This window comes from Lithobates pipiens, unplaced genomic scaffold (assembly GCF_037356315.1).
Source record: "Lithobates pipiens isolate NorthernLeopardFrog02 unplaced genomic scaffold, aLitPip1_a1.2 Scaffold_8, whole genome shotgun sequence".
In the NCBI taxonomy this organism is placed as follows: Eukaryota; Metazoa; Chordata; class Amphibia; order Anura; family Ranidae; genus Lithobates; species Lithobates pipiens.
The window spans coordinates 193,408,184-193,435,620 of record NW_027507903.1 but is presented as its reverse complement, the minus strand read 5'-3'; the positions used below and the strand labels follow the sequence as shown (position 1 = coordinate 193,435,620).

General features: G+C 44.5%; 1 protein-coding gene across 1 annotated transcript in view; it reads right to left on the bottom strand.

Annotated features, from left to right (window-relative positions):
* The window catches only part of MOV10L1 (Mov10 like RNA helicase 1), a 301,052-nt gene that overhangs the window by 207,966 nt on the left and 65,649 nt on the right, over positions 1–27,437 (bottom strand). Inside the window, exon 5 of the mRNA XM_077473981.1 lies at positions 5,520–5,710. Within this exon, the coding sequence (XP_077330107.1) occupies positions 5,520–5,710 (191 nt within the window). The remainder of the gene's footprint in view (positions 1–5,519; positions 5,711–27,437) is intronic.

The following is a 27,437-nucleotide window of genomic DNA, read 5'->3' as shown; positions in this document are numbered from 1 at the left end:
ACTGGCAGATTAATCCGCAGCACTCCTTGCATGAAACCCTGGACTAAAGAATGCATAGCAAGCAGTCTTTGAAATAAAAATTGGTAAGGCTGAGACTTGGCCCTTAATAGTACTCAGGGCCAACTTCATCTCAGGAAACAAGCTTTCCAGGCTCTATAATATATAGCTCTAGAAGCTGGCTTCCTAGCATTAATCAAAGTAGAGATAACTGACCTGGAAAGCCCACGTTTACGTTTATTCTGAATGTGGGTCTCAATAGCCAAGCCGTTAAATTTAGCGTTCGTAAAGTAGAATGGAATATCGGCCCCTGAGATAGCAGGTCTGGCCTTAGTGGGAAGAGCCCTGGACCCTCCACTGCCATCCTTACGATCTCTGCGTACCATGACCTTCTGGGCCATGCTGGTGCTACCAGTATTACCGATTTTCTTTCCAGCTTGATCCTGCAAAGAACTTGAGGTAGCAACTGAATTGGGGGAAAAGTGCACAGATCAGTAAAAACTGATCCCTCGGGGTCGCCAACACATCTGTTCCATAAGCGAGTAGGTCCCCTGTCCTGGATGCAAAGTTGACTAGCTTAGTGTTGAATCTGGAAGCTAGAAGGTCTATGTCCAGAGTCCCCCATCTTTGGCAAACAGCCTGAAACACCTTGGGGTGAATAGACCATTCTCCTAGGAATAACTGCCGGCGACTTAGATAGTCCACCTGACAATTCTCTACTCCCGGAATGAAAACTGATAATAGGCATGGGACATTCTCTTCTGTCCAAGTTAGAATCTGGCTCACCTCTCTCTGAGCTGAGAGACTCTTGGTAAACCCTTGTGATTTGATATATGCCACAGCCATGGCATTGTCGGACTGGATCCTGGCAGGACAATTCTTTAACCTGGAGGTCCAGGTTTCTAGAGCCAGATACACTGCCGGAATCTCTAGGATGTCGATGGGCAAGGCTCCTACTCCCCAGCCTGAAAGGCTGGCATCTGTCATTACTACCTTCCAGATAATTCATCTGAAGGACTTTCCCTTCAGCAAGTTCCAAGATAGTAACCACCAACTGAGGCTTTGGGACACTCATGGGGACAGCCAAATTTGCAAGTCCAAAGCTTGAATCGTTTTGTTCCAAGCAGACAGAATACGGCTTTCAGTTTCGAATGCAATTGAGCCTAGGGAACTGCTTCGAATGAAGCTACCATCTTCCCTAACAACCTCATGCAAAGGCGAATTGAACGATTTCTCTTCGACCCGATCATCCTCACCAGCTCCTGTATGGAGCTGATCCTTGCGAGAGGTAACAACACCCCTTTTCTGGGCTGTGTCTATGATCAGGCCAGATACTCCAGCTTTCTTAGTGGCTTTAAGGAGGATTTCTTTAGGTTGAGAATCCAACCCAAACCTTCCAGGTAACTGCTTGTGATGGCTACACCTTGCTTCAAGCAAGCCACTGACTGGTCTATTAACAATAGATTGTCTAAGTAAGCCAAGACAGTTATGCCCTGTGCCCTTAACCTGACTAGAGGTAGGGCTAATACCTTAGTGAATACCCGAGGTGCTGTAGCAAGCCCGAAGGGCAAGGCTATTAACTGAAAATGCTTCTGTTCTACTTTGAACCGCAGAAACCTCTGGTGAGGAGGGAATATATGGACAAGCAGCTATGCATCTCTGATGTCTATGGACACCAGAAGTTTTTCTCCTTGCAGGATGGAAACGACTGACTTGATTGACTCCATGCAAATTGAGCGGATTTTCAGGAACCGATTTAGATTACATAGATCTAGACTTAGTCTGACATCCCCATTTGGCTTTGGCACCGTAATTAGGTTTGAGTAAAACCTCAAACCTTGCTCTTGTTTGGGAATCTGTCTGATCACCCCTTGAGCCAATAATCGGTCTAATGCTTGCAACAGGGATTGCCTTTTCCCTGGATTCTTGGGAACGTTTGATCTCAGAAAACGAGATGGTGGAAACTCTTAAAGCTCTAGCTTGTATCCTAAAGACACTGTGGAGAGAGTCCATTTGTCCTGAATCTCCCTTTGCCAGACTTCTGAGTACATCAGAAGTCCCCCCCACCTTGGTGAAAGAATTAATGAAATATTTGTATAGCGCACAACGTGAACTGAATCGCCTCAAGGCGCTGTGACGAGCTTTGATCATCAGCTAGAAGAGGAAGGTCTTGAGTTTTTTCCTAAAAGCCAGGTGGTTTTCTTCCAGGCGGATGTTGATTGGTAGAGAATTCCATAGCCAAGGTCCTTGGACAGAATCTCCGATCCCCCTTAGATTAATACCGGGCTTTGGGCACGAGGAGGAGGTTTTTGTTGGCTGATCGAAGACTGCGGTTTGGTGTGTAATGATTTATTTTCTCAGCTAGGTATTGAGAAGCTTCTCTATGCACGCATTTGTGGGTGAGGCAGAGGGTCTTGAATGTGTTTCGATTTTTACAGTTAGCCAATGTAGGCTCCTCAGGGAAGGAGAGATTGATTCCCAGGGTTTTTTCCTGTTATCAGCCTTGCCGCCATGTTTTGGATCAGTTGTAATCGCGCAAGTTGATATTGTGGTAATCCTATGTAAAGCGAGTTTGCGTAGTCCAGTCATGAATTAATGATTGTTCCAACTACCACTGCTTTGTCATTCTTTGGGATAAAAGGGATGAGTCTGTAGCAGATGGTGAGATCCACTGACTACTGCTCCTATTTGTGCATCCATTGACATTTGTGAGTCTAAAATAACCCCGGAGACTCTTGGCCTTGGTCTTTGGGGGAGATGGTCTGCCCAAAGACGGTGGGTGGAGTCCAGGAGGTTTTGGTTACGGAATTATGATTTGGGTGTAGGATAAGAAGCTCTGTCTTTGATCTTGTCTCGTTGAGTTTGAGGGAGTTGGTGGTCATCCAGTCTTCTACTGAATTGAGGCAGTTTTCTAGTTGTTGGTGGTGATCTTTTTTGTCCAGTGATACAGAAATAAAGTTGCGTGTCATCAGCGTATGAGTGGAAGCAAAGGTCTGAACATCTGATGATTTGGAGGAGTGGGCGGATGTAAATGTTGAAGAGAAGTGGTGACAAAGGTGATCCTTGAGGGACTCCGCAGGTGACTGTCTGTGAACGATTTCCTAGGAAGGACGCAAACCTTTGGAGATCTGCGTCTTGGACTCCGGCTACTTCTGTGAGGCGGACGAGTAGAGTATTGTGGTCTACTGTATCAAACGAGGTGAGGGGAGATGCCTCTTCATAAGGAGGTCTTGTATACTGCTTTGCAGACTTGTAGCCCCAGGTCTTCCTTTATGCCTGGTCTGATGGCAGAGGCTGAACAGTTTAAAGAAAATATAAGCATCTTTCATTTAAACAAGAGGAAAGGTATGGCAGGGCTGCGTGAATTTGTTGTGCCACATCCAAAAACAATAGTTACTAGAAGAGAAATCCCCTGGGGGTGGATTTTTAAGGCATGTACAAAATAGAATGGTACAAAAATTATTTTATTACATAAAACAAAAAAAGTATAGTATACAACTAAAATATACATCTAAGGGTGTACATATACAACCAGTATTGATGATATTATACAACACTTGATTATGCCATATAATCCATGTGGAAAAGATCACCCTACGCGTTTCGGAGCTTAACAAAGCATGTCCTTCTTCAGGGTTGTGAATACAGCATTTACATGGAATCTGATAAATAACAGGGGACACAGTGTCAGAATTGGATAATGACCAGGCAGGAAATGGGGCATAAATACAGCAATTGGTTACAAGAAGAAATTTACAAATACTTACAATACTGGTAATGAAGGTGATAATATCCCAAAGATGTTATTTGATAAAAACAAGCAATTACAAATGACCTTGCATATACGAATCGCTCCGCCAGTGTTCAAGGCACGTCCCAAAACTTTTCTGCATGGAGGCGGGTAGTGTAAATGTCGTCGTACAAGTATGGTACCAACAAAAAAAGATTATGCAGACTAGAGAAAGTCCAAGTGAACTGAAGCTCTAGGAGTGCTTCACCCAAAAATGCTCCTTAACCAGTTCCCGACCAGCATACGGCGATGTACGTCGGCAGAATGGCATGGGCAGGCATATTGGCGTACAGGTACGTCCAATCTTCAATGTCGCCCTGCCATCGCGAGCGCGCCCCCGTGAGTCCGGTCGCGGGTCCCGCGGATTCGATCGCTGCGGGCATACCCGCGATCGTCTCACGGGACGGCTGAATGGAGGAAATGCCGTGTAAACAGCATTTCCCCATTCTGCCTAGCAACTAGTGATGCTGATCTCTGCTCCATGTGATTGGAGCAGAGATCAGTGTTCACTAAATGAAAGCCCAGCCCCCCCCCCCCCCCACAGTTAGTAACACACCCCTAGGAACACTTGACCCCTACACTGCCACCCACTGGTTAACCCCTTCACTGCCAGTGTCATTTGCACAGGAATCACTGCATTTATATAGCAGTGATTACTGTATAAATGACAATGGTCCCGAAAATGTGTCAAAAATGTCAGGCGAAAAAAAAAAAAAAATTATTAATAAAAATGCCATAAAACTATCCCTATTTTGTAAACGCTATAACTTTTGCGCAAACCAATCAATAATCTCTTATTGCGATTTTTTTAACCAAAAATATGTAGAAGAATACGTATCGGCCTAAACTGAGGGAAAAAAACGTTTTTTTTATATATTTTTGGGGGATATTTATTATGACAAAAAGTAAAAAATAATGCGTTTTTTTTTAAAATTGTCGCTCTATTTTTGTTTATAGCACAAAAAATAAAAACCGCAGGGGGTGATCAAATACCACCAAAAGAAAGCTCCATTTGTGGGAAAAAAAGGACGTCAATTTTGTTTGGGAGCCACGTCGCATGACCGCGCAATTGTCAGTTAAAGCGACGTAGTGCCGAATCGCAAAATGGTCCGGTCTGTAAGTGGTTAAAAAAAAATATATATTTAATTTATATAATAAATGTCCTTTATCAGATTCCATGTAAATGCTGCATTCACACCCCTGAAGGACATACTTTGTTAAGCTCTGAAACGCGTAGGGTAATCTTTTCCACATGGATTATAAGGCATAATCAAAGTGTTGTATAATATCAATACTGGTTGTATATGTACACCCTTAAAAGCTGTAACGGCCGGGTGCCCAGAGTGGCAATGGAGGCGCCAGCGGAGAGGAGCGATGCTCCGCTCGGCCGCATCGCTGGACCGTGGAACAGGAAACTAACTTCGGAAAAGGTGTTTAAACACTGTGCCAGGCGGCATTGTTCGACAGCAGCAGTACCTTTTACAGATGCTGTAGTTAAATGGCAACTCCCAGCTAGAATTTTTACAGTCAGATATGGCCTGCACGTTTGAGGTGGAGGGTGGGAGTGCAGCAAATCAGAAGGACTGGGCATACAACATACATTCTGGCTAATGTTTTTTTTTGGGTGTGTATAGTCCACCCAGTGTCCATAACTGTTTATGATAAACAAAGCAAATGTATGAGAACACATACAAAAATTGTCAAGGTCTTCACAAGAAAAGATGAAACATACCGGTTTCTGCTAGCTGGTGCAATGCAGAGGGCTCTCCAGACATAACAGGACTGATTGCTTTCCAGTACTACAGCATTAACCAGGTCATTGCGCTGAGGTTTATAGCCTTCAGGAAGTATTATGGAGTCCATTGTGAAGAATATGCTTTCATTAATTACACCAGTTGTGCCATAGAAAGCTGTGATTGTTATCTATATGCATAAAAGAAAAGAAATTATTTGGAAACTTTTTTTTTTCACTGTTATTTAAAAAAAAAAAAAAAAATGTAAGTTTACATTCTTGTACTTATAAGAAAGGACTTCCTGTACTTTACTTGCTTCCCATGTCCCTGTTAAGAAGATTTGCACTCTGTATTGTCCTGGTTAAAGGTAAAAATTCCTTTTGATGTACAGGTAAAGATAGACACCCAAAGTCCTGCTTGGAGTGAAATGCTGAAACAAATTTATGCCTAAAACACGGGAGGATTTACTAAAACCGCAGCCCTCAGAATCTGGTGCAGCTGTACATGGTAGCCAATAGGCCTCTGACGTCAACTTGTTCAATTAACCACTTCAGCCCCGGAAGGATTTACCCCCTTCCTGACCAGAGCACTTTTTGCGATTCTGCACTGCGACGCTTTAACTGACAATTGCATGGTCGTCCGACGTGGTTCCCAAAAAAAAATTGACGTATTTTTTCCCACAAATACAGCTTTCTTTTGGTAGTATTTGATCACCTCTGCGGTTTTTACTTTTTGCGCTATAAAAAAAAAAAAAGCATTATTTTTTACTATATGCTAGATTAAATATCCCCCAAAAATGTATAAAAAAAAAATTCTCAGTTTAGGCCAATACATATTATTCTACATACTTCTGGTTAAAAATAAAAAATTGCAATAAGCGTTTATTGATTAGTTCGCACAAAAGTATTAGCGTCTAGAAAATAGTTTTATGGCATTTTTTTTTTATTTTTTTTTACTAGTAATGGTGGCAATCAGTGATTTTTATCTTGGCGCGACATTATTGCGGGGCACATTGGACAATTTTGACTCATTTATGCGACCATTGACTTTAATACAGTGATCAATGCTATAAAATTGCATTGATTACTGTAAAAATAGGATTTTTTGTACTCACCGTAAAATCCTTTTCTCTGCAATTCACCGACCGACACAGCTCCTCTCTTAGCCATTGGGTTGTTATGCCCGATCAGTGGGATTGATTCTATTACTTCCCGGGTGGGCAGGTATATAGACTTTTTTCTACAACCCTTAGTACTCCGAATGCCATCATTTATCAAAGACACGAGACACATAATTAATCTCCTTGAGGGACATCGTCCCAAACAAGGGACTCTGCTGGTAACCGCAGATGTTGCGTCACTTTATATGAGTATACCTCAAAATTTGGGTTTAGAAGCCGTTTCAGACTCTCTGGAGAGGTTTTCTGATCTCCCTCCAGAACAGATTGATTTTATCATGAGACTGCTAGAGTATGCGGCCACACACAACTTTTTTTGGTTTGGAGGCGATTTTTATCGCCAAATTAAGGGGGTAGCCATGGGGGCAAAATATGCCCCCAGTTTGGCGAACCTTTTTATGGCAAAAATGGGAGGAGGATGTTGTCTATGCCCAGGATAGGCCGCAGCTGACCTTCTGGGCTAGATACATAGATGACATCCTCCTCCTATGGGATGGTAGTGAATTAGATCTTTCCTCGTTTATGAGTGAGCTTAACTCTAACACCAGAGGTATACATCTGACCTATGAAGCTAGTCCCACTAAGTTTAATTTCTTAGATCTTACCATTGCTATTAGTGGAGAGCGTTTCATTACATCAACCTTTTTTAAAGCTACCGATAGAAATTCCTTTATACATACCTCTAGTTGCCATCACCCAGCTTGGCTAAAATCAGTACCTAGAAGCCAACTTTTAAGGTTAAGGCGTAATTGCACAGAACATGATGTTTCTATTCAACAGGCCCATGTTCTTACTCAGAGGTTTATAGATAAAGGTTACCCATCTGATTCTCTGACACTTTTGGTAGAAGAGATCAGTCATATCGAGAGATCTGAGTTATTAAAGGAACGGGAAGGGGCCCATCAAAATAACTTTCGTCACCCCTTCATTACCAATTATTCATGTCAACATACTAGGATTAAGCATATACTCAAAAAACATTGGCACATACTTAGGAATGACTCAATATTGGGAACCTTTTTTGCCCGATAGACCTCAAGTGGTATATAGAGGTGTAACATCTGAGGGATAGGGTGGCTCCCAATACTTTGGACCCACCCACTAACCGCCCGCATTTTTTCTCAAACCTCACCAGGTATTACCAATGTAGGAAGTGCCCTGTGTGTAATATAAATGGTTGTAGATCTAGGAGAAGTACCACTTTTAGATCTACCGTTACTTCTAAATCCTTCATTATAGAGCCTTTCATTACTTGTTGCTCCGAGGCGGTGGTCTACTTGCTGGAGTGCCCTTGTGGCCTCCAGTATGTAGGACGGACCAAACGTCCTTTACATGTGCGTCTGAATGAACACATTGGGAATATCCATAGGGGGTACATCCAACATTCGGTCTCCAAACATTACCTCTTGGTGCACAATAGGGACCCCACTAACAGTTTTTTGGGGGATTGATAAGTTCAATCCCCATTGGAGGGGAACCCATTTGGTGAGAAGCATCTCAAAACTTGAAATGATGTGGATACACAAACTAAAGAGCTATACCCCTCATGGCCTTAACATTGAAGTGGACGTAAATGCGTTCATTGACAATGCATGATATATAACTGTTTTGAATAGTTTGTATGTTTTAGGCTTTTTTTTTTTTTTTTTCCCCTTTTTGTTGTAAACTTGGTGCGAGTTCCATGAGTCTTTGCTAAACGATTTTTGTTTCCACCTATGTTGATTTTTACCCGGGGTTATTATTACATACTTTCTCTATGATGGTGGCATCTTTGTATATACAACTGGTAATAAAAAATAATTTGTTGCAGTATAAGCCCCTTTGCTTATCTATTTAGATTGTCTTGCCTGTGTTGATTCACATCTAATTTTTTTTTATTAATTAAAAAGAAAATTTTCAAGGGAAGGCTTTTTCCCCCTTTTTTCCCCTTTGGACATATGTATATGTATGAGATTTTGATTGGACCTATATATATATATATATATATATATATATATATATATATATATATATATATATGGTCTTTAATATATTTGATCAATAGAAAGGGGAGGGGAAGAAAAGTTCTCTTTCACCAAAGAAAATCCTATTTTTAGCATGTTTTTTTATATACACTGTGGATGTATAGGATTCAGTTTTAACTTGTGGCTCCCAGGCAATTCTGTCGGTTATTGGCAGAGGTTTGGCTTAGTGTGGTAGCAGGGCAATTTTTATCCTCCTTCCCTCATGTAATATGGCGGATTAGGAGACAATAAGGGCATTCTTTGTCCTTTTTCCCCTCATTCAATATAGCGGACTGGGAGACGGTATGGAGCTCAGACCGAGGCTGTTTGTTTTGGTATATAGGCGGTGCGTCAGAATGCCGTCCCGCATCCCGTGAACACGTCTGTTTGTGACGAAACGCGCTTAGGGAGGTAGGCGTTCTAGCGTCTCCGCATTCTACGCCCAGCTAGGAAGTGCGGGCGGCATACGAGACCCGGCCGGCTCGTTTTTCTGTATTATACGATCGTATTCTTCTGTGTACATGTGAGTGCAATACTGTTTATTTTTTAATTTCCATTAAACTAAGAGGTTTAACGCTATGCGAGTGCCTTTCTGATTTTTTTTATATGATCCACGATATCCTCGTTCCTGGTCTGGAGGCTTTGCATCAGGGATAAAGGCTGTGTGGCTCATGTGACGGTTCATCCAGAACTCCTGTGCTTTTGCCCTGTTGATCTCATTGACACAGAGCTATAATTCTGGTAAGCGGCCCCCCTTCTCACTGGTGGAGGTGATTGCTTGGATTTTCTTTAACACAGAACATTGTGGGTGTTAATTCCATATTTTCACTTTGGAAGAATCAACACTACCCTTTGGATATTATTTCTGGGACTTTCTGATTTATTTTTCTTTAAATAATTTTTTTGTTGGGTTTTTCTGTTCATTTATTACAACTAATTCGGGGGTGTGTCGGTTTATTTTCTTTAATACTGACAATTTATGTGATTTATATATAAGGGGTATGCAATTTATGCTAATTATATTATGGGCACTGATTAATTTTTTTTTGTCACTTATATGTTGAAAAGATATTACTCACTGATATAATTCAATTGTTTGTATCCCTTTTTGTCACTATTTTTTTCTTGCGATTACTGATGAATCTTTGTGATTAGAATAATTTTTTCTGATTAGAGTTTTTTTAGCGCAGCTCACTTTTTTCACCTATTTAGTTTGTTATCGGAGTATTACGATTAGGGTTGCTGCTTGTAGGGAATTTATATTTTTTAATCTTTTTTGAATAGCGCGGTTTACTCTTTATATCGTGTTATGCCCGATTACTAGGAGATACTAGGCATTAGTTGTAATACAACACTCAGAACTCTTAGTTCTGCCCAGGGGGTGGTCCCTTGGGCAACAACCCTCCACCCTACCATGCAGTCATCAGTACGTCAACAAGCAGTATAACAAAGATAAAAAGGAGGGGCGGGTGCTGTGTCAGTTAGTGAATTACAGCGAAAAGGATTTTACGGCGAGTACAAAAAAAAAAAATAATAATAATCTGATTTTCGCTTATATTCACCGATCGACACAGCCCCTCTTAGCCATTGGGACGTCCCCAATCAGTGGCAAACGAGGGGTGGGAAAGCAGCATAAAAAATTCCCCCACCATGGCAAGTGGGAACTAGTGAAACTTTTGCCCACAAAAAACACAAAGTGCGTGGAAAAATCCACCACCAAACCAGGGTACCCTCAACAGGAGTGACTACCCACAACCGCACCAAAAACCGCGGAATGTAATGCAACGCAACAGCGCATTAACTTAATGGTACTGTGTTTTTAACGAAAAACCAGGAAAAAAAGGAATATATTGCATATTCAATTGCAACTATACAGCCGCCTGCAAAACTTTGCGGCCAAAACAGGCAGCCGCCAATGCACTGACGTCTACCTTGTAGAACTTGGTAAACTCGTGGACAGACGACCAGCTCGCAGCCTTACACACCTGAGTGACAGACGGAAGGCCCAAGACATTTCAATTGCCCTTGTGGAGTGGGCCGTGACCGGAAAGGGGGGCACCTGCCCCTTCAAGGCGTAGGCTTGTACTACAATCGGTCTGATCCACCTGGAAATGATGGTCGACGAGACCACCATGCCTTTCGTGGGACCAGCCACCGAAACAAACAGCGGGTGACTTCCGAAAGGGAGCAGTGGTAGACAAATACACCTTAGGAGCCCGAACCACGTCCAGAGCATGAAGGGCCACCTCCTCAGGGTGTTTTGGCTTAGGACAGAGATGGGAATACAATGTCCTCAATATGAAAAGCCGAGACCACTTTTTGGTAGAAAAAAAAGACGGTTGTGCCTGCACCACCTTATCCTTGTGGATAACCAGATTCAGGACTACTTGCAAGACAAGGTCGCCAGTTCCGAAACCCTCCTGGCCGATGTGATGGCCACTAGAAAGACCACCTTCTGGGAAAGAGTCAACAGGGGAATCTCCCTGATCTTTTAAAACGGCGGTTTTTGAAGCGCCGATAAACACCAGGTTCAGATCCCATGGGGGTAACTGTGGACGCACCTGAGGGACTACATGTCGTACCCCCTGAACAAAGGTACTCACTAATGAGTGAGACGCCAAGAGTCGCTGAAAAAAAAAAGACAGCCAAGACTGAAATTTGCCCCTTAATGGTGCTTAACGACAATTTTTGGTCTACTCCTTGCTGGAGAAACAGCAGGATCCTGGATATAGAAAAGGAGCATGGATGCCATCCTTTCGCCTCACACATGGAGGAGATGTAGGCTTTCCAGGTACGATGGTATATCTTACGGGAAGATTTTCGTGCTCTCAACTTAGTTGGGATCACCGAGTCCAACAGACCCCGGTTCCTCAACACCTGGCTCTCAATAGCCATGCCGTTAAAGCAGGATGGAGAATCGGACCTTGAGACAGAAGGTCTTCCCGCAACAGCAGTCACCCGGGAGCGTCAGCCAACAGATGCACCAGGTCTGCGTACCAAGGACGCCGAGGCCAATCTGGAGCAACCAGTATTACTGGGATCCCCTCGGCTTCCACTCTGCGAAGCAGGCCTGGTAACAGTTTCATTGGAGGAAAGGCGTAGATCAGCTGGTACTGATCCCAGGAGCCACCAGCGTGTCTGACGCGTCTGCTCACGGATCTCTTCTCCTGGACACGAATCTTGGCACCTTCCAATTGAGACGGGATGCAGAAGATCCACTTCTGGTGTGCCCCAGCTTCAGTAACCTGAATAGCTCCGGATGCAACGCCCATTCTCCTGGGTCCAGCATCTGGCGACTCAGATAGTCTGCCTGCCAGTCCTTCACTCCCAGGATTTAAATGTCCGACAGGGCCGGTACGTGTCGCTCTGCCCACCGAAGTATGTGAGCGACCTCCCGTGCAGCGGCTGAGCTTCTTGTCCCCCCTTGGTGCTCGACGTATGCCACAGCCATGGCGTTGTCTGACTGGATCCTGATCGGACGCCTCTGAATTCTCATCGACCATGTAGAAAGGCATAGCCTGATCGCTCTCAATTCGAGCAGATTGAACGGCAACTTGGATTCTTCCGTCGACCACAGGCCCTGAGCCGACTCAACCCCCATCACTCCACCCCAGCCAGATAGGCTGGCGTCCGTTGTGATCACTGTCCACTTCAGAGGCAGCAACGATTTCCCGGACTGAATCACCGGGGACCTCAGCCACCAGATCAGTGAGTCTGACTGACTGGCTCACCTGGATCTGTCAATCCAGGGACAACTGAGATTTGTCCCATTTTGTCAAAATCTCCTTCTGCAGGACTCTGGTGTGGAACTGGGCATAAGGTACTGCCTCGAAGGAGGCTACCATGAGACCCAGTACTCGCATGCAAAAGCGGAGCGTCGACCACTTGCGGTTCATAAGCAGTTTTACCGCGGATCTGAGAGTCTGCAGTTTGTCTGAAGGGAGAAACTCTTGCTTCCATGGAGTTCAGCAGGAAGCCTAGGTACTCCAGACACTGGGTCGGTACAATCACTGACTTCTTTAGGATCAACAGCCACCCAAATTATTGCAGACAGATTTGAGTAGAATCCCTAGAAATGTTCTGATTCCGGAACCGGTTCAACCACCCCGCGACTCAGCAGGTCTCTAACTGCCCCCAAGAGGGCCTCCCGGCAAGCCAGGGATACGGGTATGCTGGGAGGGGAAGAATCTGTTTGGCGGCCAAGAGAGAAACTATCTTGTAGCCTGAGGAAATCAGTTCCCAGACCCATTGGTCGGGTAACGGAGAGGACCACCGGGCTGTAAACTGTCCCCAGACATGGGTGGGGGCAAACCTTCATGTGGTAGCACTTTTATTCGCAGGCTTGCGGTTCCAGGGACGATTTTGTCCGTCCTTGGTCGTCCTGTCTGGCTGGGGACATTTTATTGAAGCTCCGTGCGGACGAAAAAGCCGTTTGTGAGCAGAAAAAGAGGGCCCTTGCCTATGGCGTGGTTCCTTAGCCTTCCTGGCCTGTGGGAGTAAGGTACTCTTACCACCGGTGGTATTTTTAATAATGTCATCCAAAGAGGCTCCAAAGAGCCGGTCGCCAAGGAAGAGAAGATCCGTCAGGGCTTTCTTGGATGCCTGGTCAGTAGACCAGCATTTTAGCCAACTCAGGCGCCTCAGCACCACAGCTGACACCGAAGCCCTGGATAACAGAGGGAGAGTATCCAAGGCCGCGTCACAGACATACTTAAGGCCTTGCACTAGTTGGTCTGCTAGTTCCACGCAGACGGGAGAAGCTCTCCCAATTCGCGGTGCAAACGTTTTGTCCACTCAGTCAGTGTCTGCGACACAAGTGCGGATGCCAGTACTGGTCGCACGTTTGACCCCACAACCGTAAACAAGGAACAAGCCACTGCCTAGGCCTTCCTGTCCGTGGGATCCTTGAATGCAGGAGTCCCCTCAACCGGGGTAGTGGTTACTTTATTTAACCTGGATACTGGGCTGTCCATAACCGGGAGGAGCCAACCATTTTTTGAGAAGGCTCTCCTCAAAAGGGAAACACACCGCCATGTATTTGGGGGCCGAAAAGGTCCATCGCAGGAGACCCCATTCCTTGTAAATGAACTTGTCAAAATAAGTCAGATACGGGAACACCTTAGGTGAACGTGCTGGCTTGCGGGACCCAAAAGGGACCGGTACATTAGCAGAGGGACCTGCTGGCTCCTAAATCTTCAGGGTATCATGCACAGCTGTGATAAGTGCTCCAACAAGCGATTTGTCGCGCACGGACCCGGACGGGGACTCAGCCTCACTGTTCGAATGGTCCTGGTCAGCATCGTCTGACAAGGCAGAGCAGGGGTCACCAGCCTCAGCAGGGCCCAAGTCTGTCAGAGCTCTCCCCAGAGGACGGGGGCAGGGGCCGCTTTAATGCACCTTTCCTCCCAGGCACCGACTCCATCTTGGCAACGAACTAATTGAGGACCGCCGTCAGGGTGTCCATGGGCACTGCACAGTTTGCAGGTGAGCTGGTTGCAATTGCCTCGATTTCGGGGGAAGAAACGCCAGTTTCTGAAGCCATGCTGACCCTACCTTTTCTGCCACCCTAAGGGGACTTGGGACAGTGACAGTCCCACCCTCCTTACTGCTGCTGGCCGAGGAGCTCTTTCCCGCCGGACTCACCAGCTTGAGGAGTTCTGGGCTATCCAGCAAGTAGTGCCTGTAGTCCCTGTGGGCTGCCAGGTGCAGAGGAAACAATGCTGTGTCAGTGTCAGCAGCTGCAAATAGCACCAAAACCACTCTGAAGTGTGCTCAGGCTTCAATAAAATGGCTGCCCAGCGTCTAGTACAAAGACATAAAACACAGGGAAAATGGCTATGAGAGCACAGGAGCACATGCTGTAGCTAGAGAACACTGAAAAACGTGTTCAGGCTTAAAGAAAATGGCCGCCAGTGTCCTGAACAGAGATTACTAGGAAAACGGCCGCTGAAGCCCAGGAGAGCATGCTGCCCTTGCCCCACACCTAAAATGGCCACCGAAGCAGCTCCATGAGGTACAGGGAGAAAATGATGGCAGTGAACACAGCGCTGTACAGGACATCAGCAAAACCTTACAGACACCTTCCAGGGGCATGAAGAACAGGACCCAGGACACCGCTAGCCAGCGCAGTCCCCCCCCCCCCAGGTAAGAGCCCCCCCAGAGAGCCCCTGCATAGACACACACACACCACCACATGCAGCATCCCCCCAGAAAGGGAGGGAAATAGGGACAGGGAGAAGAGAGGGAGGTGAGGGACCCCCGAATCGACCTCCCAGGGAATGCCCAGCTGCTCAGCCCCACCGAAGCAGGGAGAGCTGTACTTACCAGTCCTGAAGAGCTGGGAGACATTCCATCACAGATCCACTCACTGATCAGTACAGGGTGGCTGCTGGCCTGGCATACTGCGACGCAGACATCAGTAGCCCAGTCATATGTATGCCTCTGAGCATAAAAGCTTAAAAGCTCACGACCACCTCTGGAGCTGAGGTTTCGTTGTGGCCTGCCAAGCGCGTAGCTGCGGCCTGCACTCGCTCGATGGCTGGACTGGGGAGACTACAAGGATAAGGGTATCCAGCCTGTCACCCAGCCGGCTGTTGATAGTAGATCACAGGATCATTCATCTTGTGCAAAAAGTCACGCTTTTGCATAAAAAAGCACAGACCGATGGGCCCGCAGGGTTCCTAGGTCCCTCTTCACTAGGCAAAATAAAACGGATGACTGCATGGCAGGGTGGTGGGTTGCTGCCCAAGGGACCACCCCCTGGGCGGAACTAAGAGTTCTGATTGTTGTATTACAACGAATGCCTAGTATCTCCTAGTAATAGAGCATAACAACCCAATGGCTAAGAGAGGAGCTGTGTCGGTCGGTGAATATAAGAGAAAATGTCACTGGCAGTGAAGGTGTTAAGCACTAGGGGGCAGGGACGAGTTAAGTGTGTCCTAGGGGAGCGTTTCTAACTGTCTGGGGGATGGGATGCGTGTGACGTCACTGATCGCTGCTCCCGATGACAGGGAGCAGACGATCAGTGTCCTGTCATTAGACAGAACGGGGAGATGCTGTTTACATCTGCATCTCCCCGTTCTTCAGCTCTGTCACACGATCGCGGGCATCTCCGCAGCGATAGAGTGCGCGGGTCCAACGGGCTAGGAACTCGCGGCAGACATGTGCGTGCATGGTGGGAAATTCAAAGTAACGTACGGGTAAATTACTTTGCCCAGCCGTGACATTCTGCCAACGTATATTTGCTGACAGCAGTCGGCAAGTGGTTAAAGGAGAAGTCCAGCCTGAGATTTTTAGGCTGGGCTTCTCCTAAGGGTCACAGGAGTTTTGCACTCCTTTGACCCGTTTTCAGCATAGAGCAGTCTGGAGACCGTTCTCCACTAACATCACTGCAATCAGTCGAGGCAGAGCGTCATCCCGAAGTAGGAAGTCTGGATCCACCAGCTGCCTTGACTGATGGCAGTCTCAGCGAGCCACTGAGATGGCCACTCCCTGCCTCTTCACAGCTCAGCACTCCAGTGAGCAAGGAGCTGCAGAGCAGGAGAGCTGCTGACTGTCAGTCAACAGCTCTCTGCTTGGGAAGGTGAGAGAACCAAACCATTGACGATGTTCGGTGGCTCAGTTATCGGGGCAAATATGCTGGGGGACAGCTGCAGCATTGGTCTGATGCTGCATCCACATAGGCAAGTATGAATATCCCCCCCCAAAAAAAAAAAAAAAAAAAAAAAACACACACACCAACTTCTCTTTTAAGCTTTGACAGTAAAACCTCAGAAGCGGTTTGGTTTCTTTGGCAAATTTGTGTTTAGCCTTTTTAACTACTTGGCGCCCACACTATAGCCGAAAGACAACTACAACGTGGGCTTAAAATGCCGGGAGGGCGTACATAGATGTCCTGTGGCATGCGGGCGGCGCTCTGTGGTCGCCGAGACCTTGGGACTCTGCTGATCAAAAGATCGGAGTAAAGAGCCGATCATGGCCCTTTACAACGTGATCAGCTGTTAGCCAACGACAGCTAATGACATGATGAAAACAGAAGCCGTCATCAGCATTTCTTTTCCTCGCGCTGACAGCTTGAGAAAAACAGAATAAAGCCGATTATTTGCAAGATGGACATTGGTCCCACACAGTGCCCACCAGTGTGGCTAACCAATGCCACCTACCAGGTCCCATCAGTACTGCTAATCAGTGCCTACCAGTGCCACCTATCAGTGCCCACCAGTGCCGCCTCAGCACACATCAACGAAGGAGAAAAATGACTTGTTTGGACAATTTTAGAACTATCAAAACTGTTTTTCTTCCCCTTCTTCAAAATGTTACAGATTTTTTTTGTTTGTTTAGCAAAAAATAGAAAACCCAGCTGTGATTAAATACAATCAAAATAAAGTTCTATTTGTGTGAAGAAAAAAAATTTCATAAAATCGTCATATGCATACAGTGTAGTACGACCGCACAATTGTCATTCAAAGTGTGACAGAGCTGAAAGCTGAAATTTGGCCTGGGCGGGAAAGGGGTATATTTGGCCATATGACAGAGCGAGGCTCTGTCCCTGTGAAATTGGAGGAAAGAGGGATCTCCAACCCTGTGTCCAGGTCTGGATGATAACGAGCAGGGTGTGTGCCCAGCTGCAGACAGGCCATATAATGAAAAGATGTTGGGAGTAGAGTGTGAAGGATGGTGGAGTGGAGTAGCGTGAAGCTGTGTGCATGTCCAAAGAGCCCAAAGCTGTGTGCGTTGAAGGGTTGAAGCTGTGTGCGTCCAAAGAGCCCAAAGCTGTGTGCGTTGAAGGGTTGAAGCTGTGTGCATCCAAGGAGTCCAAAGCTGTGTGTTGAAGGGCTTGAAGCTGTGTGCGTCCAAGGAGCCTAAGACTGTGTGCGTCCAAGCAGTTTGGTGGACGGAGTAAGTACCTATAGCAGCACTACTGCTGAAGAGTAGCCAGGTGGGCTAGCATTTTCATTTGGATTTTTTTGTGTATTTAATGTGAGCTTGGACCCCTGCGTGGGATTTCTGGATGGACTAATATTTTGTTTTCTTATAATAAACATGGGCTACCAGGCCCTTAACCATAAACGCCTGCCTGATGTGAACTAAAAAATGCATCTACCAATTGAGCTAAACACCCCAATGTTACAGCCAGTAAACAAGTGGTTAAAAACATAAAAAGTTGTCTGGGGAGTATACATTCTTTTATGCCTCCTAGATCACTTTTTCCATAAAATGTTCCTGTTTTAAAGTAGGATTAGATGCGTTTCTTGGCATTTACATGAGATTTCATTCAACTCCACAAAACCACTAAATTAATTGTGATTTGATCAGCTTCTCTAAATACTGACCCTATGTACATAGAAGACCAAAGGATGAATTCCGATCCGTTGAAGAATATTTGCCTTGTGGACCTGAACAATCCACTTTTGACGCTAGTGTGCCTGAGACCTTAGGAAGGAAGGAGGCTCTAGGTCTCAATAATCTGCCCATGTGTAGAACAAAAGGGTTCTTTACAGGACAAGGCTGTCAGTTCACACACGCCTTGTAGATGTGATGACAAGGAAAGAAACTTTGTAACAGTGGAAAGAGGAATATCCCTGATAGGTATAAAAGGCTTTAACCACTTCCCACCCAGCCAATGCATATATACGGCCGGGTGGGAGCCGTCTACTCCTGATAGGCCGTTCAGGAACGTCCTTCAGGAGTAGCGGGATCGCGCGCGCGCTCGCGCAGCGGCGCGATCCCGATGTGCTCGTGTCACCCGGACACGGAACATCTCAGATCGGCAGGAGGGCTCTGTGATTGGCCCTCCTGATCACATGACGGCCGTGTCCAATCACGGCCGTCATGTGATGTAAACAAACAGCCGGTTGCTAGGCAATCGGCTCTCCTCTCCTCACACGGAAGTCACCGCTGAGGAGAGGAGAGCAGAACGCTGCAGCCGGCTGATGATCAGTGAGTATGGGCTGCTTTTTACAGCTTTTTACTCACTGATCATCAGTGTAGTGTAAACACACAACACAGTACAAACACAGTCCCCACATATGTCCCCAAAACACACATGTCCCCAAAACATACATGTCCCCAAATAATAAAAACACATGTCCCTAATAATAAAAACATGTCCCCCACATATGTCCCACTAAAATCACATGTCCCAATGATTATCTGCACATATATGTACGTGATCACCTGCACACATATGTACATGATCATTTGCGTACATATGTCCGTGATCACACAAACCAATTATTATACACTTAACGGAATTTTTTTTACCAAAAACATGTAGCAGAATACATTTTGGCTTAAATTTATGACAAAATTTGATTTTATTGGATTTCTTTTCAAATAGAAAAAGAAAATATTGTTTTTTTTCCAAATTTCCGCTATTTTTGCGCTTATATCGCAAAAAAAAAAAACGGAGTCGTGAATAAATAACACCAAAATAAAGCTCTATTTGTGCGAACAAAATGATAACAATTTCATTTGGGTACAGTGTAGCATGACCGCGCAATTGTCACTGAAAGCGCTAGAGCGCTGAAAGCTGAAAATTGGGCTGGGAAGGAAGGGGGTGAAAGTGCCCTGTATTGTAGTGGTTAATATCATGCTTGACCAGCGGACACGGAAGTGTCAAAATAGACTTTCCTGTAAAAAGAAAAACAAAACAAACAAAAAACACAACACAATGCCAAGCTCACAGCTGCCTGGCTAGAACATTTTTTTTTACCTTAAAGTGGTTGTAAATGCTAAAGGTTTTCCACCTTCATGCATTGTGTACACACTCAGTGTTGCAAGGTCTCGGGTGTTAATGGGGAGCAGGTGTGTTAAATTTTGAGTTATCACTCTCACTCTCTCATACTGGTCACTGGAAGTTCAATATGGCACCTTATGGCACCTCATGGCAAAGAACTCTCTGAGGATCTGAAAAAAGAATTGTTGCTCTACATAAAAGTTGGCCTAGGCTATAAGAAGATTGCCAAGCTCCTGAAACTGAGCTGCAGCACAGTGGCCAAGACCACACAGCAGTTTAACAGGACAGGTTTCACTGAGAACAGGCCTCGCACCATGGTCGACCAAAGAAGTTGAGTGCACGTGCTCAGCGTCACATCCAGAGGTTGTCTTTGGGAAATGGACATGAGTGCTGCCAGCATTGCTGCAGAGGTTGAAGGAGTCAGCCTGTCAGTGCTCAGACCATACTCCACAGTGCATTAGATTGGTCTGTATGGCTGTCTTCCCAGAAGGAAGCCTCTTCTAAAGATGATGCACAAGAAAGACCGCAAACAGTTTTCTAAAGACAAACAGACTACGGACATGGATTACTGGAACCATGTCCTGTGGTCTAAAGAGACCAAGATAAATGTATTTGGTTCAGATGGTGTCAAGCGTGTGTGGCGGCAACCAGGTGAGGCGTACAATGATCTGGGACTGCATGAGTGATGCCAGCACTGGGGAGCTACAGTTCATTGAGGGAACCATGAATGCCAACATGTACTGTGACATACTGAAGCAGAGCATGAGCCCTTCAGAGACTGAGCCGCAGGGCAGTATTCCAACATAAGGACCCCAAACACACCTTTGTTGCAAGCGGTTTGGACATTAATAGCTGTGGGTAAAGTTATATTGAGGGGACAGATTTACACTGTTACACAAGTTGCACACTCACCAATTTACATTGTAGCAAGTTGTAATTTCTGCAGTGTTCTCACATGAAAAGATATAATAAAATATTTACAAAAATGTGAGGGGTGTACTCACTTTTGTGAGATACTGTGTAATATGTATATATATTTGGCGGCTGAAATCAGCTGATTGGCTGTATTCAATCACACAGAGTTGTGTGTGCATAGAAAACAGCCATCTGGCCGTTTCTTCTCCCTGAAAAGCAAGAAGAAAAAACAGCCAGACCATAAACTAAAAGCATCACATAATACACAGTTAGGCACATATTAAATCCCTCGATTTCCCCTAAATGTGAATACCTTCCCAGCCAGTGTCATTAGTACAAAGTCAGCAAAGAGTATTATCATTGATCACTGTATTAGGTTCACTAGCAACATCAGTGTCAGTAAGCGACCCTCCCAGATATTGTCCATTAGCGCCAGATTGCCTACCACCCTATCACAGTCCCACTCTAAGCTACTGATCACCGCCATTACAGTATAGCATCTATAGCTGTGTCAATTCTAATATATATATATATATAGACAGACACAGTTTGTAGAGGCTATAAGTTTTGCACAAACCAGTTAACCACTAGCCAACCAGCTGACGCAGATATACTGCGGCAGGTAAGCTCTCCTGCGTGAATCATCATTAACCGTAAGGCAGATCGGGCAGGCGCAGTTGCCATGCTTCCACTCCCACTGCAATGAGCGTGCCCACTGGTCAGGGGGACTTTAAGTCCACCTGTGACTCGCGATCGCCTAGTAGAGAAGCAGAATGTGGATAAACAAAGTGGATCCTAATTCTGACAGAAGACATGACAGATCTACTGTTCCCAGTCATCAGGAACAATGATCTCTGTCATGTCCGAGGCAGCCCATCCCCCCTAGTTAGAACACCTAGGGAACACACTTAACCCCTTGATCCCCTAGTGTTAACTCCTTGCCTGCCAGTGTCATTTTTACATTGATCAGTGCTATAAAAATGCAGTGATCAATGTAATAATATCACTGTTCCCCAAAAAGTGGCATTTGGGATAAGATTTGTTCGTCACAATGTCACAGTCCAGCTAAAAATCGCAGATCGCTGCCATTACCAGTAACAACAATAAAAAAAAAAAAAAAAGTCCCGAAGTCTACCCCTAGTTTGTAAACACGATAACTTTTGCGCAAACCAATATTTTTTTTTTGGATATGTATCATAGCAAAAGTAAAAATTGTCAGTCTTTTTTTTTTGCACTACAAACAAAGAAGAAAAAAAAAAAGGTGATCAAATACCACCAAAAGAAAGCTCTATTTGCGCGGGGGGGGGGGGGCTTGTTAACCACTTATAGACCTCCCACCGTCAATATACATTGGTACTTTGAAGAGGAATATCTTTGTTATGGCAGCTGCCATAACCCCAGTATCCTCTTCTTCAGCTGACTCTGGTAACGGTGGAGGCGATTGGGTCCTGTCACATCTGTGGTATTGAGATGAGTGAGGGGGAAGATGGCCCCCACCCGTCTCCATACCACTGCAGGGTGGAACCAGCGTCAAAACGTCACTTCCGCCGTAGCTCTTAAAGAGCTTTTTTTTGTTGCATTTTAGTGTAAATATGAGATTTGAAGTCTTATTGACCCCAGATCTCATATTTAAGAGGTCCTGTCATGCTTTTTTTCCTATTACAAGGGATGTTTACATTCCTTGTAATAGGAATAAAAGTGACAATTTTTTATTTTTTTTCTTAAAAACTGAAAAAAAAATAAAAATGAAAAAAAAGTAAAATGAAATCAGAAAAAACTAAAAAAAAAAAAATTAAAACACGCCCCGTCCCACTGAGCTTGTGTGCAGAAGCGATCTCATATGTGAGCAACGCCCGCATATGAAAACCGTATGTGAGGTATCGCCACGATCGTTGGAGCCAAAGCAATAATTCTAGCTCTAGACCTCCTCTAACTCAAAACATGCAACCTGTAGAATTTTTTAAAGGTCGCCTACGGAGATTAAGGGTAAAAGTTTGTCGCCATTCCATGAGCAGGTGCAATTTTGAAGCGTAACATGTTGGGTATCAATTTACTCGGTGTAACATTTTTCACAATATTAAAAAAAATATGGGCTAACTTCTCTGTGGTCTCTCTTAATTAAAAAAAAAAAGTGCATTTTTTTCCAAAAGAAAGTGTGCTTTTAAGACTGCTGCGCAAATACGGTGTGACAGAAAGTATTGCAATATATACGAGTAATTTTCTAGCAAAAAAAAAAGTAAAAACACGTGTATTTTAACTTGTAAACACCAAATCTCAGAAAGAGGCTCGGTCCTTAAGTGGTTAATATACAGTTTTTGGGGGGTTTTTAACCAAAAGACACATGAATACATTTCAACCTTAATTTATGATGACTTTTTTTTTTTTACTTTTTTTATTGGATAGGTTTTAGAACAGAAAAAAAAAAAATCTTTACAAAATGTTCTATATTTATGTTATAAAAATTAAAAATCCAGCAGTGATCAAATTGACACATTTAAAAAAAATAAATAAAATTCAGGCCTGAAGGTTAGTTAAAATGCAAAAACATTATATATTTTCTGAAAACAAAGTCCTCTGGAGACTAAAATGTTGGTAGTAATACCTTTGACAGGTATACTATCCCCACTTCCAGGAGTCCGGGCCACGGTGCATTACATCACACCTTGGCTCCCTCCTTCCCCCGCCACCGGGCTGGTAGGAGAGCGCAGCAGTGCCTCGAGCATGCTACCGGGTTCCCTTACCGGCAATGGTGGCGGTAGCACCAGACAGCTGATGGAAACATCAGCTTCGGTGCCGACATCGCTGTACTCCAGGACAGGCAAGTGCCCTATTAAAAGCTGCAGTATGTGTAGCTCTTGTCTTAATTTTTTGTAGGGTTGGCAGACCTCCTCTTTAAGGGTGTGCTGTGAAAATAGATACAAAAGATGTCAAGCTTTAAAACTGCACACACCTGTGAAACGATGACAAACCTCAGTACCCATAATTTTCCATAGGCAAGGCCATCATTTTAGACTTAAAGCGGTTTTGTACAGAAAATTGCAAGTTCATCTTATTCAAATGGCTTTGGAACATAGATGCAGGTATGACCATTGAAATAAAATAATATGCAGTATTTACCTTTTATTTTTAATGTTTATGCCAACTTCCGGGCTCTCCTCCCGTGGGAGTAGGCGTGTTTATCGGCTTCGCAATGGTCCCTGGGAACTTTTTTAGCCATTTCCCAGGAATCAGTGGGGGACACAGTCATGCCGAAATCTCGTGAGATTTCGAAAGGAGGACGCCGGTCACGTGACGAGGGCATGTCCGAAATTGCCATTTTGAAAGTGGGCAGGCAGCTCTATCTGCCATTACCACTATAGCACACGAAGCTAGAGGAAGGAAAACAAAGAGGACACTCAATGAGCATGTGCAAGATGGAGCGGTGGATGCTAGGAGCTCAGCGTCATCGCATCCAGGAAATAAATGCCTGTGGGCTTCAAACGCCCACAGTGAAAATGGAAACCGCCGGACTGCTTTTTTAAAAGTTTTCCTTAGCAATGAAATTGTCACGCCGGGGGTTAAAAAGACGCCGAACGTGACTGCAAAGACACCGTAGGAATTGCCCACCAGTGACAGAGGTTAAAAAAAAAAAAAAAACGGCAGCAGAATCCCGCTTTAAAGTGTTACTAAATCCACAACAGTAAAAAAAATCAATCTGTATATGCAGTAAAGTACGCTTGTTATACTCACCGTGGAACCTATGGGGTTAATCCTCCACATTGTGTAAAAAAGACTGTTTGATCCTGCCTTCTCCAATCTTCCCCTCCTTCCTCTGTCCCCTAATCATTTCCTGATAAAACAGTCTATGAAGTCACCTTATGGTCTACCTGCCTGAAGATCTATTGCATATATAACAATTTCTGTCGAGTGGACTTACCTTCCAAGGACTCTATACAAGAGTTATAGACTCATTGCACACTTAAGTGTTTATTTAAGTGTACATTGAGGTTTTTGTATTATCTTGCTATTTTTGCACTTAATTGGTATTTTTTGCAATTTTTGAATTTTTTGTGTTTACTTTTATTGTAGCACTTCATTATATACTTATTTTTCCTAAGTTAGATTTCATTGGCCAATAAATTTTTGGCTAATATCATATGCTATACACATATACATCTAATTTCTGGTTTAACACCTTTTGCAATTTTTGGACACACACACACACACATAGATAGAGATATATATATATATTATATATCTATCTATAGATCTATATACATATATATATCTATCTATCTATAGATCTATATTATATATATATATATATATATATATATATATATATATATATATATATATATATATATATATATATATATATATATATATATATATATATATCATTTTTTGCACTATTGCACATAATTTATTCCTATTTTTTGCACGTATCTTTTGCACATAACTCATTCCTTTGAATATTTTGCACATTAGGTCTCCCTCCGTGGCCTATATTTATGGTTTTACACATATCCAACTGTATAATATCCAGCTGTTGTGATTAAGATATCTATGACACTGTGGTGGAGATCTTTTGCAGTTGGCTTTGTGTCCTTGAATAGTTAAGACTGTACATATTTACATAGCTAGATGGTGACAACAGTCACTATTTATCAATCCATTAGTATGTGTGTATATATATGTATATATATATATATATATATATATATTTCTTATAATTTTTACATATTTTTATATTTATGTTTTTTGAGCTTGTCTCTACACTGGATTTTCATTGGTTGCTAGTGATTGATTATGGTCTTGTAATGTGATACTGTATCAAGCCTGATTCTCTTACTTTTATATGGCATGTCTATCATAATAGTTGGCACATATAGAGGGTAGTAATTTACCTACCTAGGGCCTAGGAACACATAATCACAATCTCTTACGGGAGCTGTGAATTATAGTGACGGCAGCAACCTAGTAGATTAACTACCACAGCGCTGCTTGGGCTCTTTCTATTTCAAGAATGATTTATTATTACTCACGCCCAATTGGTAATGGACGGGATTCCCAAAAGCCTCTCTATTCTCCAGAAAGGAAGACAGTTTCATATATTATATATCGTGGAGCTTGCTGTTCAAATCTAAGCTCCAGTGGGCCCACACTTATATTCTCAAAGTGCCTCCCTCTGCCCAAAAGTAGGATTTGTATGGGCAGAGGGAGGCACTTTGAGAATATAAGTGTGGGCCCACTGGAGTTTATATTTGAACAGCAAGCTCCATGATATACAATATATCAAACTGTCTTCCTTGCTTTCTGGAGAATAGAGAGGCTTTTGGGAATCCCGTCCGTTACCGATTGGGCGTGAGTAATAATAAATCAATCATTCTTTGTGGCAGCGCCGTAGACTCTACAGTTATACCCTTTCGAAATTCTTGTCTATTTCAAGAGAGAAACTATCTTGTAACCTGCGGAAATCAGATCGCAGACCCATTGGTCTGATAACCGGGAGTTCCAACAGGCTGCAAACTCCCGAAGACTACCCCCCACCCGAGGCATGGGTGGGGGCAAACCTTCATGCGGTAGCAGTTTTGTTCGCAGGCTTGTTAGGCTTGCGGTTCCAGGAATGCTTCTGACTGTCTGTGGACGTCCTGTTGGGCTGGGGTAGTTTTGGCGAAGCACCGGGCGGACGAAAAAGCTGCTTGTGAGCGGAAAAAGGAGGGCCCTTGCCTGTGGAATGGCTCCTTAGCCTTCCTGGCCTGTGGGAGTAGTATACACTTACCACCCGTGGCGTTGGAAAGAGTACATTACTCCCACAGCATTAATTGTGACAGACCTAGCTGGGACCGAGGCTCTCGGAGGGGACTGAATGCGAGCCTCTTGCCTTGTGATTATGGGCCCTCGCATTTGGGGGAACGGTGCTCTTTGTGAGTTGTATGCCTGGGGACCCCTGAGGTGGTGTTACTTGGATTCAGGTCCGTGCCCCCCCCCCCCAAGACACACAGACGAATCACACTATTGGGACACAAACTCTTAGATGCTAATATCACCTCCAGCCACCTGTCTGTATCTTGTATAATGTAAATGAGTCTAATGTGGCTTGACACAGATTCTAAAGAGTATTTCACCTATTGTTTTGTTGTTTGTGCTAATTAACCTGCATTTGAATTGTTAGTGAGCTAGGAGCCAAAAAGTCTTATCCCTTAGTCAACTAGTCTGAGTGTTGATTTAGATAATTAGCTCATGCTAATTAGGTTAGGTTTTAGTCATCCTGCTGTATATATTGTGTGCGAGATCTCAAATAAAGGTCATTCCTGATGTCCTCCAAGACTGGTGTCGTCTAGTTCTTGGGGGTTCCTATAGCCAGATCCATTGGACTTGCGTTCCACGACTTAGGAAGCGGTATATAGACGGAAGCACTCAAGCGGAGTATGGGATCGGTTCCATCACAGTAATCAATAGGAATCCTAAGGAAAATGGCTGCTGAAGCTCCCCAGGGAAATCTATAGCTTCCCAAATCCAAGATGGCCGAAGGAACGTCGCCATGCGGTGAAGAGAGCAAAAATAAAAACGAGCTGCCTGCTGACAGACAGACAACCTCCACAAAAACGGCTTTTTTTGGGACCGCCAGACCTGGACCAGGACTGAACAGCAACCGCACAGAGCCCCAAAGGTGAGAAACAGCGACCCCACACATACACCGTCCGCAGCACATGCAGACATCCCCCTCAGAGGGGGAAGGGAGGGGTGATAGGGACTTGGGAGAGAAGATAAGGAGCTGAGGTGGCCCCCGAATCGACCCCCCAGGGAATGCCCCTGCTTCGGTGGGGGGAGCAGCTGGAGAGCCATACTTACCAGTCCTGAAGAGCTGGGAGACATTTCATCACAGACCTACAATGGCACAGTTACAGGGTAGCTGTTGGCCTCGGTATACTGTGATCCAGACATCAGTAGCCTGGTCATATGTATACCCCGGAGCATTGAAGCTCACCGACCACCTCTGGAGCATGAGGTATGTCGTGGCCTGCCGAGCCGTAGCTGCGGCCTGCTCACGCTCGATGGCCGGACTAGGGAGACTACAAGGATATAATTAACCAGCCTG